At 39.8% G+C, this 16,969-nt stretch overlaps 1 protein-coding gene across 1 annotated transcript in view; it reads right to left on the bottom strand.

Moving 5' to 3' along the window:
- Positions 1–2,575: 2,575 nt before the first annotated feature.
- The window catches only part of LOC149443772 (neuronal acetylcholine receptor subunit alpha-3-like), a 38,743-nt gene continuing 24,349 nt past the window's right edge, over positions 2,576–16,969 (bottom strand). Inside the window, exons 4-6 of the mRNA XM_089655267.1 lie at positions 10,659–10,768; positions 5,333–6,338; positions 2,576–2,819 (exon numbers count right to left, since the gene is read on the bottom strand). Of these exons, the coding sequence (XP_089511393.1) occupies positions 2,697–2,819; positions 5,333–6,338; positions 10,659–10,768 (1,239 nt within the window). The 3' untranslated portion in view covers positions 2,576–2,696. The remainder of the gene's footprint in view (positions 2,820–5,332; positions 6,339–10,658; positions 10,769–16,969) is intronic.

The following is a 16,969-nucleotide window of genomic DNA, read 5'->3' as shown; positions in this document are numbered from 1 at the left end:
CCATTCATAACATGTTTCACCCCGAATATGGGTATAACATGTAACATGTTATAAAAAGTGAACTTATCCTTTAACCTTGAAAATGGCCAGAAATAGAAAGAATTTAGTATCAAGAATTGCCCACCAAAGGCTTCAGTGGAATTTACTAATAAGTTCAGGATTCCCAGATTTCAAACCGGATTCCATAAATCCCCAGTGAATTGAACCCAGACAGATTGGCCAATTCCTAGTCATGATGCCGGATTTTGGTTACTTTTATATTACTTTCATGTTTCAATCACAAAGATTAGGTGGAGATTGCTAGCTCTTAGTTCAGAGCAGGGCCCTTGAACCCCTTGTGTATTGTGTTGTTACTGTATTGTCTCATGTACTGTCCCCCACTATAATGTACAGCGCTGAGCAAACCTTTTAGCGCTATATAAATACTGTATAATAATAATAATAATAATTTCAGAGGCATTTCAAATGGAGCATGAGATGCGAAAGATGAAACTGTTTGATAATGAAAATTGCCACAGAATTGTTAGATTACAGAAATCATTTCTTTTGTATGTTAGTATATTTACAGTACTAGTCAAGGTAAGATTGCTTTACTTTTACTTGGTTCATTGAAAACATTTGAGTTGTTTTACTAAAGGAGTAGAATTGGAAGAAAAGGTGAAGTTATGTTCACCTTGAATGTCTATTCATGTGCAAGGGAAATGTAAAAATCGTAAAATTTTGTTTGCAAATGGCTGGATAATTGAAGTGTATACAGCTTCACCTTCTCCAGTATACTAAGTGAACATCCTCTAATCCTTTAGTAAAAGAATGGCAATCTGTTTTTAAAGTCTAATGGGTGTGTAAACCAGGCATGCCCAACCTGTGGCCCACAGAGCTGTCTTATGTGACCTGCGACCTCAAACCTATAGCAACCCTCACAGCCTCCTTTGGGTGCACACCGCTCTACTGAATAATTGCTGGTCCTCCATAATCCCAGCAGCTGTCACACACAAGCCACCATTACGTTCGACTCCCTGCTGTCCTCTTTCTTTCCTAAGACACAGAAATGGGAGAGGAGCCTTTAGCCGAGTGGATTTCATCTAGGGGCATCCATATAGGGGTTCTGAAAGTGGACTCTTACAGTTGTGTGGTGAGCTTGGTGTCATTCCGAGAGAATGTGAGTGCATTATGTGTCATTTTATCCTTGCTTAATAAAGAAGTTTATTGCGTTATTAGGGCAGGTGCTTCCAAGTCTGTTGTTTTTTTGTTTAGATGGTCATGGTCCTTGTTTTGACAATTCAAGGGATGGCTGCAAAGACCTTAATATAGTGAAGGCTGCAACACTGCTTCAGAGCTTTTTTGGCTGGTCACACCTGTTTGTTGAGAGTAGGATTTATCGTGATCTGGTTAATAAAAATGTGATCTTTGTGATTGTGATTAAACAGTGGGTAAACATCCAATGGAGATTGGTCCAGCAGAATATAGATTGTAAGCTCGAAAGAGCAGGGCCCTTGATCCCCTCATGTTTTGCATTGTATTGGTATTGTTCTGTCACATGTTCTGTCTCTCTTTTGTAATGTACAGCGCTGAGCGAACTATTGGCGCTTTATAAATACTGTATAATAATAATAATAATAATAATAAAAAATGATTGTTGTTTAAAACCTTCATTATGCTATTCAAATGAAAAATTTGAAATTCTGAACTATTTCATTTCATTGTGGCCTGCGACCAATTACCAAATCACTTAAGTGGCCTGCGCTCTTCAAAGGGTTGAACACCCTTGGTGTAAATCTTAGATAGGACAAAATAAGCACTTCTAGCATGCTAATAATTGTAGTCAGTAACTGTCTTTTGGTTAATCTGAACTGTATGACATAAAGCATGAATGTAGAATGATGTGGTGACTCCCCTTCAAGGGCAGGTCCATAACACCCTGCACACACTGGTTGCCTGTAAGTCAGCCATGCATGGTTTGAAATTCGGCTGGTTAAGTAGGGACCGGATTAATTTGGATCCATGTATAGTCTAGTTGGTTGTACACAAGTTGATCAATCAGCTGTAGGTGGCAACACTGATCATTGTATTCTGATGGCAGGAAAGTTTCCACTTTTTGTTACAATACAATACAGCAGTGGGAAAGGTTCCCCCATCCACACTGAATGTGTGGCTAGGGAAATCAGATCATTTTTCCATTCAACCCACCTTTTTAAGTAAAAGAAAATGATCAATGTATGGGCTGCCTTAAGCCGGCCACACATGGATCCAGTTTGGCTGAGAACATCCAGTGTCAGAAAGGAATTACTATGGGGGGACACCATCAGAGAGCTGGTAAATATTACAACTTGAGGTGCTAAACCCCTGCTTGGAGGATATATTTTTGTCTTTGCCCAGAGTTGGACGTTTATTAATGTATTTTATGACAGAATTATATTATCTACCCACCTTGTAAAACTATATCTGTTAAAATATAACTTTTGTCACCCAAAGCGTGCCATGTAGACACGAAAGTAGGTGATTTCTCACAAAAGAAAGCATAAAGAATGTAACTTTACTAATTGTGTGTGTACGCACACACGCATGCACATGCGTATACATAAAAATGTATGAATCTTTATTTTGTTTAAACTCATTCTTTCTCAAATGACAGCCTCTTCCATTACATAGCCATATGTGTACATGCATTTCAATATATACAGAACAAAAGTTCTTCTTTAGTCTCCAAACACCAGGGGCTGTAAGAAAAGTCCAGCTGTGCCCAGGATGCAGACCAGTACAAAAATCCAGAGGAAAATACGATCAATGACCATGGCAACATATTTCCAGTCATTCTGAACCTGGTAAGAAGAGAGCAAATACATAAATATTATATTTTCTTAAATTATACTGTATGGAAGCACCGAAGAAAAAATCCACTTACAGCACAGCAGCTCTACATTTGGTCAAATGTCTGTCACAGACTCCCAACACAAGAAGATAAGCATTCTGAGGGCTCCAGCTCATACGTTTAGCAAACTGAAATACCCCACCTAAACAGACTGGGCCTTTGGGTCCTAAACACACAGCATTGTTTGGCTTGTAAAGTCTACTCTTGGGAGCATCAGCTTCAGTTAGTGTCCGAAAGGTATTGTGCAAGCTCAGATCACCCTTCGTGATGTTCTTAAAGCCTTCTTCAACTTGCTATGTCACAACCTCTCTTTGGAAATGTTTGGGAATTTTTAATATAGATTATAATTTGAATGCTGGTTTAAGCCATATACGGGCTTTCAAAAGGCTTTGTGGTTTCGGGCCAAAAAGTTCACATATGCCAGGAGATGCCAACATGCATAAGACACTTCCTTGGTGTAACCTTTTAGGTCAGATTAAGGAATATTCATATGTTTATAGGCCCTGGAAGACATCCCATGCCCAAGCTCTCTCAATTTGTTTGGGTGCTAAACAGTGATTGTACTTTGCGTTTCCTTTCATTCAATGCAAATGTACCTGTCTCCTTGAACTTCTACTTAACTACATTAGATCTCTTTATGGTTTATCCTAAATTATTAACAGTTGTTCTGCTACGATGCTGACTACACTGTCTGACACACAGATAGCGACTAGAGAAAGAATTCGCAAACATGCATATTGAATTGAAAATATAATAACTTAATAGCAAAGCATGTAAAACATGGAAATCATGTCAAAATGTTTTCCGATAAAAAAGATGAATGCAATATTTTAAAAAGTTATTTAAAAGAGAAGTACTTTTTTTTTTTATCTTTTAATTATACTTACCTAGGTGGATGCAGCATCCATCCGATGCTGCATCTATCCCCCACCGGCTCTGAGGGTGAGAACTGAGCAATCAGACAGTTCTCCCTGCCGCTCTGAGCGGAGATCGGTGGTTGTTGGTCATCGCTCTCTGCTCTGCCTCCCCAGTGCCCCCTGGAGTACTGGACTGTGGAGGGGGTGGGTTTGGCTGGCTCAGGCTCTCAGCGGCTCTAAAGCTGGGATCATTTTGACAACAACTGACAGTGGACATTAACCCACTATTGGCTAAAAACGGACCACAGAAGTGCAGAACGAACTGCACTCCTGTGAACAACAGGAGAGGTACAGCCAAACAAGCTTTGGCTGTACTTCTCCTTTAAAGTGCATTATAGTTTTGCTATCAAGACACACATGTGTCAAGCTGAACTCCAGGAAATCAGCCACTTCCTAAAACGTGCTGGCTTACTATGTGTTTTACTGAATGTCAAGAGCACAGATAATACTATAGGCCTGGCACTATGACAGTACAGATGATCCTCCCCCAGAGGCGGACTGACCATTTGGAAATTCGGGCACTGCCCAAGGGTCCGGGGTCAGTAGGGGGCCCCATGAGATGCCCCTGGTACCTTTTTCATAGGCTTTTTTGAGTTTGGGCAAGGACACAGGGGCCCCATGATCCCCTATTGCCCGGGGGCCCCATGAGTTGTCAGTCCTGTCCTCCCCTTTGCTGCCCATTCACAGAAGGCTTTGCAATTTGTGAATGGGTTGACATAATACAAAGCACTCTGTGATTGGGCAGGAGGAGGTGAGGGGTGGGCATAGCGGCTGCATGCAACTCTGCAGCTTCTGGAGCTGAGACAAGAAGGTCAAGTGTCAAAGAGCTGGAAGGATAATGATAGCTGTACTCCCAGCTTTCAGTAAAAATGTAAACTGTAAATTAAAGAGATAAGTCCATGAGATGCTATGGACCTCCTTGGACTACATAGTTATCTGGCACATTTTAGAATGTAACTGAATTTCTGGAGCTGTAAGGCTAATTATGACAGACTGGCAATACTGGTGCCTAATCAAAAGTTTTGGATCAGTTTTGAACACTGTATAAGAAGTCATGCAATGGAATCAGATACCCATTATAACAGCTCCAAGCCCTAGTCAAGACAGACATGAAGATATACTCTGCAATAGCACACTTGTAGTGTGTTGTACTACACCCTATTTATGTTTACCTTGGTAGCTAGAGCTAAGAAATATGATTCAAATTTTATAAAATATAAGCCAAGCTCCAGGATAAAATGTTTTAGATAGAATTAGAAAGGGGTTGAACCTTAACTCCTGTCCTGGGAAATTATCTCCATTATTGACAAAACAACCAAAATAGTTCATTTAGTTGAATGGGGAAGGATTGGAACCTTGGTCATGGTTTATTGCTGTCCGTGACTTTCTGTTGCTGAGTTACCAGTTTCCCTCATTTCTAGTCCTAGTGACAAATCAACAGAAATAGAAGGGAAATCCTCCCAGGAGAGTGAAGACAATAAATGCCAGACATTCTATAACTGAACTTAAAAATATGACATATGGCCACATACAGAAATGACCTTACCTCTTTTGCTTCGTTTTGCATCCTCATGTTCTCCGCAATAAAATGTACATTTTCAAATGCTTCCCTTACTTCTAAGGATAACAAGGATTTTGTCACCAGATTGTCAATAGACTCTAGGCTGGATCCTTGAGTAAGGTTACATCCAGTGTCTGAGGTATACAATCGCTTCATCTGTCCACATGGACATGAGCTGTCCTGACAAAACACCTGGTCATTGCAGCTTCTAAGCTCAGAGCTGCAGATGCTGGTCACATTGAAGATGTCCACATTCATGAGTGACTTCAGGGCACTTTTGTCTTCTCTAGATGGTCTTGTCATGAACATTATTTTGGGGAGTTTTTCCAAGAATATTTTCTTGACCCAACAAGGCATTGTATGAGTTTTGGGAGTTCTGTAGTGAACATTTAACACAAACACAGTTATAACAATAGAGAGCGTTACAAATATCATTGTGAAAAGTAGGTATTCACCAATCAAAGGGATCACCAGGGACGTTGAAGGGATGATTTCAGTAATTACCAGGAGAAATACAGTCAGTGATAACAGAACAGACATGCATAGTGTGACTTTCTCTCCGCAGTCTGAGGGTAAGTAGAAAACTAAGATGGTCAAACAAGAGATGAGAAGGCAAGGGATAATAATGTAAATAGTGTAGAACAATGGGAGACGTCTGATATATAAGGAGTAAGTGATATCCTGGTAAATTTCTTCACAACAGTTGTATTTGATTTCATGCTTGTATCCAGGGGCACTGATAATTACCCATTCCCCACTTTCCAAGAAGTCTTTCAGGTTCATTTCTGAGCCAGTCATAACTAGATCGATATTTGCTTTATCATATGTCCAGGAACCAAACTTCATGGTGCAGTTCTGGTAGTCAAAGGGGAAGTATGTCACATCTATCCAGCAAGAACTCTTGAATATAGCTGGAGGGATCCAGGTTATATCTCCTGTGTACCTTAATATGGCCTTGGCTTTGTCATCAACTTGAAAGACTCCAACTGCACTATAAACACAAACATTAATGAAAATAGGTAAGCTTGCAAGTGAAAATTCATTAAAACACCTAAACCTACCCTTTCTTCCTTGTACCTCTTAGTCTCTCCTCTTCTGTGTCAAATTTCTCTCTGTGCTGGCTAAGTTCCTCCTCCGCTCCTCTTCTGCCTACATAAAATTATTGTAGCTTCAGGAGGAGGAGCAAAGAGAGATCGTGTAGAACAGTGTTTCCTAACCGTGTTCCTCAAATACCCCCAACAGGCCATGTTTTGGCAATTTCCCTTAGATAAAATAGCTGTCATAAATACCAAGCCATGGATATTGATTTAAAGCACCTGTGCAATGTGAAGGAAATCCTGAAAACATAATTTGTTAGGGGTACATGAGAACAGAGGTTGAGAACCACTGCTATAGAGTGTCATATAGGAATAGGGCTGCTCAAAGATGTACCCAGCAGCTGTCTCCGGACTTGCTTGGGATACTTTAACAAGTAAATACATGCATTAAATACATTAAACGCACACATAACCTAATCGAAAGATTTTGAGGAAATTAATGATCTGGCAACAGTCTGTTTATTCAAGAACTGGAAGCAGTATTGAACCCAAAACAAACATTCATTACGTTGTGGTTTACCAATTCTTAAATGTGATGGCTGCATTAGTTTTCTTTTCTAGGCTTTCTTTTTGCATTTTCATTTAGTGATCCAGCCAGTAAGTCTGTTGTTTTTCAACAGAACAAGCTGTCTTGCAGTTACAGGGATGTGATAACCCATTTACCACTGGTGGGGGTGCCTGAAATGATCAGCTTTTATTTATTTACATATAGCCTTTATCCCAAAAGGAAAAAACAGTTGCTGTAACTGACTGATTGATTTCAGGTTCTTATATAATGTTGTCAATTTACGCAGCACTTTACATATATATTGTACAGTCACATCAGTCCCTAACCCTCAAGGGGTGTACAATTTAAGGAAACTGATAATAAAGGCTAACTGATAATAAAGTATTTGTTGGAGTCCAACTTGACTGAGAGTGCTACTGTCCAAAAGTGCCCCCCTGTGCTCATTCATCCAGAGTGGGGACACTCTAACACAGGAGGTGAGTAATTGTCAAGATCAAGAGGTGAAAACAGAGGGAAAAAGAAAATGAACAATGCCAACATCTAATGATTGGTAAGATGCGATATATTACATTTTTGCTTTAACAGTGAGCTAATTTTTCAAAATTTTCTGCAAATCTACAAACAGAAATTACTAATCTTTTCAATAAAAGAAAAAAGTCTATATAAATACAATACCCTGCAATACATTCTGAATAATCAGTGTCACTCAGTATGACCCTCAATATTAATCAAAAACAGATTAATCATGTTGAGGGAGTTTGACACTCATAATCTGTGGATAGATATTATAATACCAGAATATATTTCTTGCCCAGCAGTTTAAAGTGTTATTAAACCCACAACAGTAAAATCAGTCTGTATATGCAGTATACTTGTTGTACTCACTGTGGAACCTAATGGGTTATTCCTCTGCATCATGTAAAAAGGCTGTTTGATCCTGACTACTCTGATCCTCCCCTTCTTCCACAGTCCCCAATCCATCTGCTAAGAGGCACTCTGTACATGCTCGGTTTGATGTGTATTGTGAGTTTGTTTTTTTGTTTTTCTTGGGGGGGGGGGTGCATGTGTTCAACACAGGGCCAATCAACAGGGGGTCAGGGGTCATGCAGGGTCAGAGGAGAATGAAAACTCCTTCTACTCGATTAACCAGTGCTTGGATGGACACTGATAGAAGTCACAAGACTGCTATATACTGCTGATGAGAAAAGGTATTTAGCAGTTTATACTTACTAAAATAATTGCATTTCCATGTTCTGTGTACTGTGGGAGACCAGATATAGTGAATGCAGGGTCCGGGTTTAGTAACACTTTAAGGCTCCATTAACACTAGTGTTTTTATAAGTTCAGGAAATGTTAGAAAAAAAGTTGGATGTAGTAGCGTTTTAGTAGCATTTCAAAGTGTTTAGGAGCATTAGCATTTTATAAGCATTTTATTTACAGTATATATATATATATATAGCTAGAAAAAAGCTGTTGGGAGCATATTAGTAGCATATAGTAGCATTTAGGAGCATTCAGCATTTTTTTCTGCTCGAAAAACACTCCCAAAATCTCTAGAAAAACTATTTATTTCTGCTCCTAAATGCTGAAGCTTGAAAAGCACTACTAACCTAAAATAGTGTATTGGAAAAACACTAATTAAATAATGATGCTCCTAAATGCTTCTAAACGCTACAACAAGCTGGCATAAAATGCTATTATTAGTGGTTTTCCTCCAGCACTTTTTTTTGTGCTTTTTGAGCTTATAAAAACCTTTTTGTGCATGAAGCCTTAGCTAGGTTTCCTAATAAAGCAACAAATGTTGCATTCATTTCCAAGATCACAACCATGAAAAAATGACTGACACTGCATCCCTCATGGATTACTTGTATACATACTGTGTACATCTAAGTTTACAAGATCATTGTCTCCAGTGGGATTCCAGTATCTGTAAGCACATTTAAATAAGTTAGAGGTGGCTTTCATTTCATATTATTTTTACTCCAGGAAAGGGCTTTAAACTGAGGGGAAATGACAAATGTACTGAAATATAAAGTTTGGGTTTACATACTCCTTAACCACTTGACCTCTGGAAGGTTTTACCTCCTTCATGACCAGGGTATTTTTTGCTATTCAGCATTGTGCTAATTTAACTGGCAATAGCTCGGTCATGCAACACTACCCAAATTAAATTTGTATTATTTTTATCACATAAATAGAGCTTTCTTTTGGGGGTATTTAATCATTACTGGGTTTTTATTTTTTGCTTTATAAACAAAAAAAATACTAAAAAGTTTGAAAAAAACCCACATTTTTCTTAGTTTCTATTTTCTATTATACTAAGAGCAGAAATTATAAGAGGTTCTTAATATTAGTGATGTCCTAATGTCTTTTTAAAGTGCATCTGTGCTCTATTTATTAACATATAGTATAGACAACATTTTAACATATTATCAACAAGAAAACAAGCCATGCCTAACCTCTCTAGCCACATGTACTGTGAATTAATTAATCCTCAAAGGTTATAAAAGAGCCTTTAAAATTGTCTTTTAGCAGTTTCTAGCAGCTGACAACACTGGGCGGCAACTGTAATAGAAAGCAAAGGAAAAAGAAGCTGTGATTTCATTGTCTGTGTTGTGAACTTTGAACACAATCGGGTTGATTTACTAAAGGCAAATAGACTGTGCACTTTGCAAAGTGCAGTTTCACTGTGCAAGAGCAGTTGCTCCAGAGCTTAATAAATGAGCAGAAGCTCTGCTGACTTCCATCATCCAATCATGTGCAAGCAAAAGTGCATTTTTTTCAACTTTCCTTGCACGTGATTGGATACTCCTTGCAAAGTTAATCTTTATCTCATTTACAAAGCTCTGGAGCAATTGCAGAGTGCAACTGCACCTTGTATGGTGCACAGTCTGTTTGCCTTTAGTAAAACAACCTCAATGTTTTTAGCTACAGAGGTGTATGATGGCTTGTTTTAAAAACCACTTACTGCTTGTTCAGAAGAGGTAAAAAATTTAAAGCCCATCTCTAGGTGGATAAACAATTATCCCTTGCAGTGGGGCTATGCCCGCACTGCAGGGGTTAATTGCTAATTTTGTCTAGGGAAGAGGAGAAACCCTTTTACTTACCTGATCCTCTGTTCCCCCGGCAGGCGGCGTTCACCCACGATCTAACGGTGGACTGTCTCTCGGTATCCTCATATCCAGAGAAGGGCTATGGACCCTGCTCTGGTCTTGATGACATCAGGACCCTAGACCATGGGAGTGAAGATGCTGCAGGAGGAGTGCAAAATGTGTTCCCCTAGACATAAAAAAGCAATTAACCCTTGCAGTGTGGGCACAGCCCACACTTCAAGGGATAATTTATTTGCCTGGAGTTGGTTTTTAATGTGCATAGTCTGGGCACAGGATCACTTTAAAACAGGGGTGTCCAAACTATGGCCCCCAGCTGTTGAAGTCTACAAGTCCCATCATGCTTCTGCCGCTGGGTGTCTTGCCTGTGGATGTCAGAGTCTTGCAAGGCCTCATGGGACTTGCAGTTCCTCAACACCTGGAGGGCCATAGTTTGGACACCCATGCTTTAAAAGATCACTGCTGCATGCAAAGGAAAATTATCACCTGATTGTGACAAAAATGTAAGGGTCATATGACAATCACTATACATAAAATATTTACATCATTTTGTGAATTATCTGCACATATATGACTTGGGTAAAGAAAATCATTACTTGTTATACAAAACTATATCTGGCTTCCATATTTTTGAAGATGGTATTCGTATAAACTCAATTCCTCCATACTGACTTGGCTCCCATTTCAGCTTGTAGTCATTCCATAGCTGCAAAATAAAAGCAAATATTAGGTTATGTGTTTTACAAATGCCTCCAAAAGCTGATGTAATCTGCTTATACAACATATTTTGCCCAGCTGCCGCCTATAAATATGCTAATGAAGTTTTTAATAAAACCTATTTTCATTACATACTTTATTTTAAACACAGTGATGTCATCACTGGATCTCTGGGCTTCTCTAGCCAGCCTTTTTCAAACAGCCAGCGGACCAATATAAGCCAGCGGGTGGAACAAGCCGGCTTTTTAGTTACACAAAACTGCAAGTTTTCATTTTGTACCATTACAGCCTTCCAGTCACCGGCGTCCTGACAGCCAAATACATCATCAGTTTATAAGTGGGATGTTGGTTCCCTGCACAGCATCCTTGTTTGATCCTCCCTTGCCCCCGTCCATCAGTGCTGGGGTCACATTAGCTCAGTGATGGAGGGAGAAGAGAAACAATGGAATACTAGTCAGTGCTCCATCTCTAATGTTGGATGTCCTACATGTGTGGATGTTGCTGTGTTATATAAAACTTTTAGAATCGTTTTTTACATTTTAGAATGGGGTGCCTCAAGACTGTTCATAATTTTAAAGGGTGCATGGGCTAAAAAAAAGTTTGAGAAACACTGCTCTAGACAATATCAGCAGATCATCAGCAGATCATGGCTGGTGGGGGTGCTGGCAGGGTGCTGTGCACAGCACAATAGAAAGAATGCTCCTTACATTGTTGGTCAGTGGTAAGAATGTTCCTTTCATTGATGATCAGTAGGAGGCACATTCCTTACATTAGTGGTCAATGGAAATATTGGCCCGTACACTGATGGTTATGGGGAAGAATGACCCTTAACACTGGTGGTCAATGGGAAGAATTCCCCTTACATTGGTGGTTAGTGAAAAGAATGCTCCTTACACTGGTGGTCAATGGGAGGAATGTTCCTTATATTGGTGGTCAGTTGGAAGACTGTTCCTTGCACTGGTGATCAGTGGAAAGAATGCTCCTTACATTGGTAGCCAGTGGGAGGAATGTTCCTTACATAGCTGGTCAGTTGGAAGAATATCCCTTACACTGGTGGTAAAGGGGAAGAATGCCCAATACATTGGTGGTCAGTGAGATGAATTCTCCTCTTACATATGCAAAAAAGATAATTGGTGTCACTGGGAATTTACCCGAGAAACAGAAATGGCTCACCCAGCGTGCTAAGGAGGTACCAGGAGCAGGGAGGTGACAGCACTGGTGGGGGACTGCAAGAAGAGCAGAAGACAGTGGTTTCTGTGCAATTACCTCTTTATTTATTTATTTTTAATTGTCATTTAGTATTACTTAGATAGAAAAAAAATGATAGCAGAATAGTGTAGTCGCCAGACATTTCTTGTGTTGCTTTGTGTGTATATGTATTGCAGGATTGTTTTGTTTTACAATACAGACATATTCACTTGTGTAGCAAAATTGTTTATCAGTCCACATAGACTGTTTTCTGCCACTATAGGCCACTTTTTTTTCCTAACTTCTTGCCAGCAAAAGTTTTCAGATTATCCCAAAATGGATGCCAAAAATTAAATCTATCTTCTCGTCCATCATCAGTGCCTGGCCTCACAAATGCACTTCTGGAAAAATGGTCAAACATTGCCATAGACACACTCCTAAACCTTGTGGACATCCTTCCCAGAAGAGTTGAAGGTGTTAAACTCAATACTGAACCCTATGGACTAAAACTGGGATGCCATTAAAGTTCATGTGCGTGTAAAGGCAGGCGTCCCAATACTTTTGGCAATATAGTGTATATGCCACACGGTTCTCACAGTTCCTTGTACTGCAGTGTTTGTCCATTAGATTTCTAGAACTGCATCACTCTGATGCAGGGGCGGACTGACAACTCATGGGGCCCCCAGGCAATAGGGGATCATGGGGCCCCTGTGTCCTTGCCCAAACTCAAAAAAGCCTATGAAAAAGGTACCAGGGGTATCTCATATATATATATTTGTGTTCAAAATAATAGCAGTCAGACATCACTAACCTGATCAATCACTGTTTTTGGTAGAAATGATATTTCTACATGGCAAATAATTTACTAGCAGGTGTAGTAGAGTAATAGAAATCCAACAGACCCAACAGTTATAACATGCATGCTGCTGATTCTGTGTAATTGAATCACTAATTGAAAGGGGCATGTTCAAAATAATAGCAGTGTGGAGTTCTATTAGTGAGGTCATTCATTGTTTGAAAAACAGGTGGCAATTATTGCCCTTATATAAGCAAGGAAGGCAGCAAATGTTGTACATGCTGGTTACAGTGCATTTCTCTCTGAAATTCTGAGGAAAATGGGTCGTTCCAGACATTGTTCAGAAGAACAGCATATCTTGATTAAAAAGTTGATTGGAGAGGGGAAAACATATAAAGAAGTACAGAAAATGATAGGCTGCTCAGCTAAAATGATCGCAAATGCTTTAAAATGGCAACCAAAACCTGAAAGACGTGGAAGAAAGCGAAAAACTACTATTCGAATGGATGGATAAAAGAATAGCCAAAATGGCGTGGACTCAGCCAACAATCAGCTCCAGGAAGATCAAAGAAGGTCTAAAGTTACCTGTGAGTACTGTTACAATTAGAAGACGCCTATGTGAAGCCAAGCTGTCTGCAAGAAGCCCCCGCAAAGTCCCACTGTTGAAAAAAAGACATGTGCTAAAGAGGTTACAATGTGCCAAAGAGCACATTGACTGGCCTAAAGAGAAATGGCGCAACATTTTGTGACTGATGAAAGTAAGATTGTTCTTTTTGGGTCTAGTGGCCGGAGACAGTTTGTCAGACGACCCCCAAACACTGAATTCAAGCCACAGTACATTGTGAAGACAGTGAAGCATGGTTGCGCAAGCATCATGATATGGGGATGTTCCTCATACTACGGTGTTGGGCCTATTTATCGCATACCAGGGATCATGGATCAGTTTGAATACATCAGAATACTTGAAGAGGTCATGCTGCTTTATGCTGAAGAGGAAATGCCATTGAAATGGGTGTTCCAACAAGACAACGACCCCAAACACACCAGTAAACGTGCAACATCTTGGTTCCAGACCAACAAGATTGACGTTATGGAGTGGCCAGCCCAATCCCCGAATCTTAATCCAATAGAAAACTTGTGGGGTGACATCAAAAATGCAGTTTCTGAGGCAAAACCAAGAAATAGAGAAGAACTGTAGAATGTAGTCCAATTATCCTGGGCTGGAATACCTGTTCACAGGTGCCAGAAGTTGGTTGACTCCATGCAACACAGATGTACAGCAGTTCTCAGAAACAGTGCTTATACAACTAAATATTAATTACGTGATTCAAAGGAAAGCAAAATCTTCAAACATTTTTCAGTTTATATAGTGAATGTTTGAGTTTGTAAAGAAGAATACAAACACTGCTATTTTTTTGAACAGTCTAATATTCACTTTTCTTCAATTTTTTTAGAGGAACAACACAAATGTGATATATTCTTCTTCATGTTTTGATTTGGAATAGAATGTGTGTGTTCCCAATGCATTTGTGTGTATGGAAATAAAAGCTATTAGAAGGATTTTTAGCTTTATTCACTTTTTTCAACACACTGCTACTATTTTGAACACAACTGTATATATATATATATATATATATATATATATATATATATATTACTCTTTTCCTTTGCAGTTTTTTAATTCTCTGTGTGCACTGTACAGGCCATTAGCCACACAGTGTAAACTTCCGGCTCATTTTCCAGCATCTTACAAATGTGCTAGTGACAATGTAAGTCCTGGACCTATGCTCAGGAGTTCATCTTCAATGGCTGAAGAAAATGTCTTGGGATCCATGACATAGCAGTTGCGGAGATGGCAGTGGCAGGGGACAGAGCTATTATGGTGAAGGCTCACCCAGCACAAAAAGGTTTGATATCCCTTTAAACTGACCTACTGACTTCAATTCATTTAGCAGAGCACAATATTCATAGAAAGATCAGACAACTTTATGTCAGTTTTCAGGTTTGTGACAGTGGTCTGAGCATGACAGCCAGGCAGCTAACATTTTTACAAAGCAAAGTGATCAATAGGCAATCAGTATTTTTGTCTTTTAATGCCCCAGAAATGTACTGTCTGCTATAAGATTGCGGCATCAGAAAGGAATTGTCTTTGGACAGCTGTTTTCCTGTAGAGGGAGCTCTAGTACTGAATAATCATTGTTCATCTTTCTAAAATTTCAGCTTTCTCATAAATTGAGCTGCTAACACATAAATGGAATCTGCTATAAGAACGTTTTTTTAACATTTCCAGAAACATTTAACATTTTGAAAGCAAGTATTTAAAGTGCATTAATAATTGGAGAGATTTCCCTTCATTTCCTGTCCTGGAGATGCACAGTATTTTGTTGTCAATTACATTTTCCCCCTTTTCCCATTGGGCTCATTCACAATATGTTTGTTCTTTCATTTTCTAGGCACCTGAGATGTAGTTCTGACTCCTTTCAGCCAGTGGTGAAACTACCAGGGTCACACTTGCCAGGGCCCAAGACTGTAAGAATGGGGCCCGCTGCAGAACATGTGAAAGGGTCCTGCTGTGGGACTGTAATAAAGAGACCTGCAACAGGAGTAAAGGGCCTCAGGATCTGTGGGTAGGGCCCTGGGCTTGGAGTTAAGAGCCTCCAAGCCCAGGGCCCCATGTAGGCTCACCCTGTAGAAGGTCTGGTCAAAGGTGGGCACATTGTCATTGGCATCCAGCACGCTGATGATAACCATGGCTGTGCCAGATCACTCAGGGACCTTTCCCCATACATGGCAGTGAACAACAACCTATGGGTCTTCTGCTGCTCCCTGCCCAAGGGTCTCTCCAGAACCAGCTCGGAGAATTTGCACCTCCAGGGAGAAGAAGTCTTTGAGGCTGAGCTTGTTGGTGCATAGGGAGTTGGTGCCCACATCAGGGTCCTGGGCGCTCTCCAGAGCGAAGCAGGCATTAGGAGCCACCTATTTAGTCACTTTCACCACATAGTCATGCCAGGAAAAGCTGGGCGTGTTGTCATTGATATCCAAAATCTCCACCTCAACCCTTTAGAGCTCCAAAGGGTTCTCCAACACCACTTGCAAGTGTAAGGAACATACAGATTGAAACTCACAAACTTCTTCCTTGTCTATATTCTCATTGACAAACAAAACTCATGTTCTCCAGGTTGACCTCCAGGGGGGCACTTCATGCTTTCTTGCACTGAGGGGGCCGTGGCCCATGAAGGTTCTAGTTACACCTATACTTCCAGCTCTGTTTGTCATAGTACCACACAAATACTGGGCCTAAAGTGTGCACTGAACTGAATGGTACAGATCACACTTTACAAGTGATTGGCAGAACACCCATAAAAAAACTCCCTGTGATGAATGCACTCCTATCACATCTAACGCAGTGTGAAAAAAAGTCACTTAACGTCTGCTTACTTTGCCCTTGTCCTGATTACTGATCCCTGCCATTTGCCCTGATCATTGTAAGATGACCACTGCTTATAGATTGTGATTTGGATTAATCATTGTGGACTGTCATCTCGTTGTTTGTTATTTTCTGAGTTTACATGATGTTCAACATGTTTAGAAATTATAATTCTTCATAAAAGACCATGTGGTAGCCAAGAAGTAGATTTCTAATCCATTAAAAAAACCTAAAGTAAGAGACAAAAGTGGGCTGCCATTGCACCCCTCTTTTAAAGAAGATTGTTGCCTGGCTGTCATACTGATCCCATGGCATCAGTACTTTCTAAATCACAGACCTTGAACAAGTATGCAAGTAGGTAGGTTCTTATTTTGTTCATCTCCTGCATGCTTGTTTCAGTGTCAGGACTGAGGCTGGCCATACACTATACAATTTTCTTACAATTTTCTGCTCAATTTCTTTTAGATTTACCTTCAACTATGTAGTGCAAGGGCCTGCCTAACTGGATACAATTGAAAGTGTTGTTTAGATTTGACCTCATATTATATGGTTTTTGGTAAATCTAAAGCAAAAATCTCAAGAAAATTGTATAATGTATGGCCAGCCTAAGGCCATACATTATACAGTTTTCTTGATATAATACTAGAGAAAATCAGCTGCCACCTTACAAAGTGTAGCCTATACTTACATGAAAAAACTAAATCAATCAGAGGGGTGCCACGTGCTCATAAAGCTAAATGCAAAAGTACTGTGCTAAACAGTGAACCAATGACTTGAAC

Source organism: Staurois parvus, unplaced genomic scaffold (genome assembly GCF_062004578.1).
Source record: "Staurois parvus isolate SC_StPar_1 unplaced genomic scaffold, SC_StPar_1.0 ptg000832l, whole genome shotgun sequence".
NCBI lineage: Eukaryota > Metazoa > Chordata > Amphibia > Anura > Ranidae > Staurois > Staurois parvus.
This window is presented reverse-complemented; position numbering and strand designations above follow the sequence as displayed.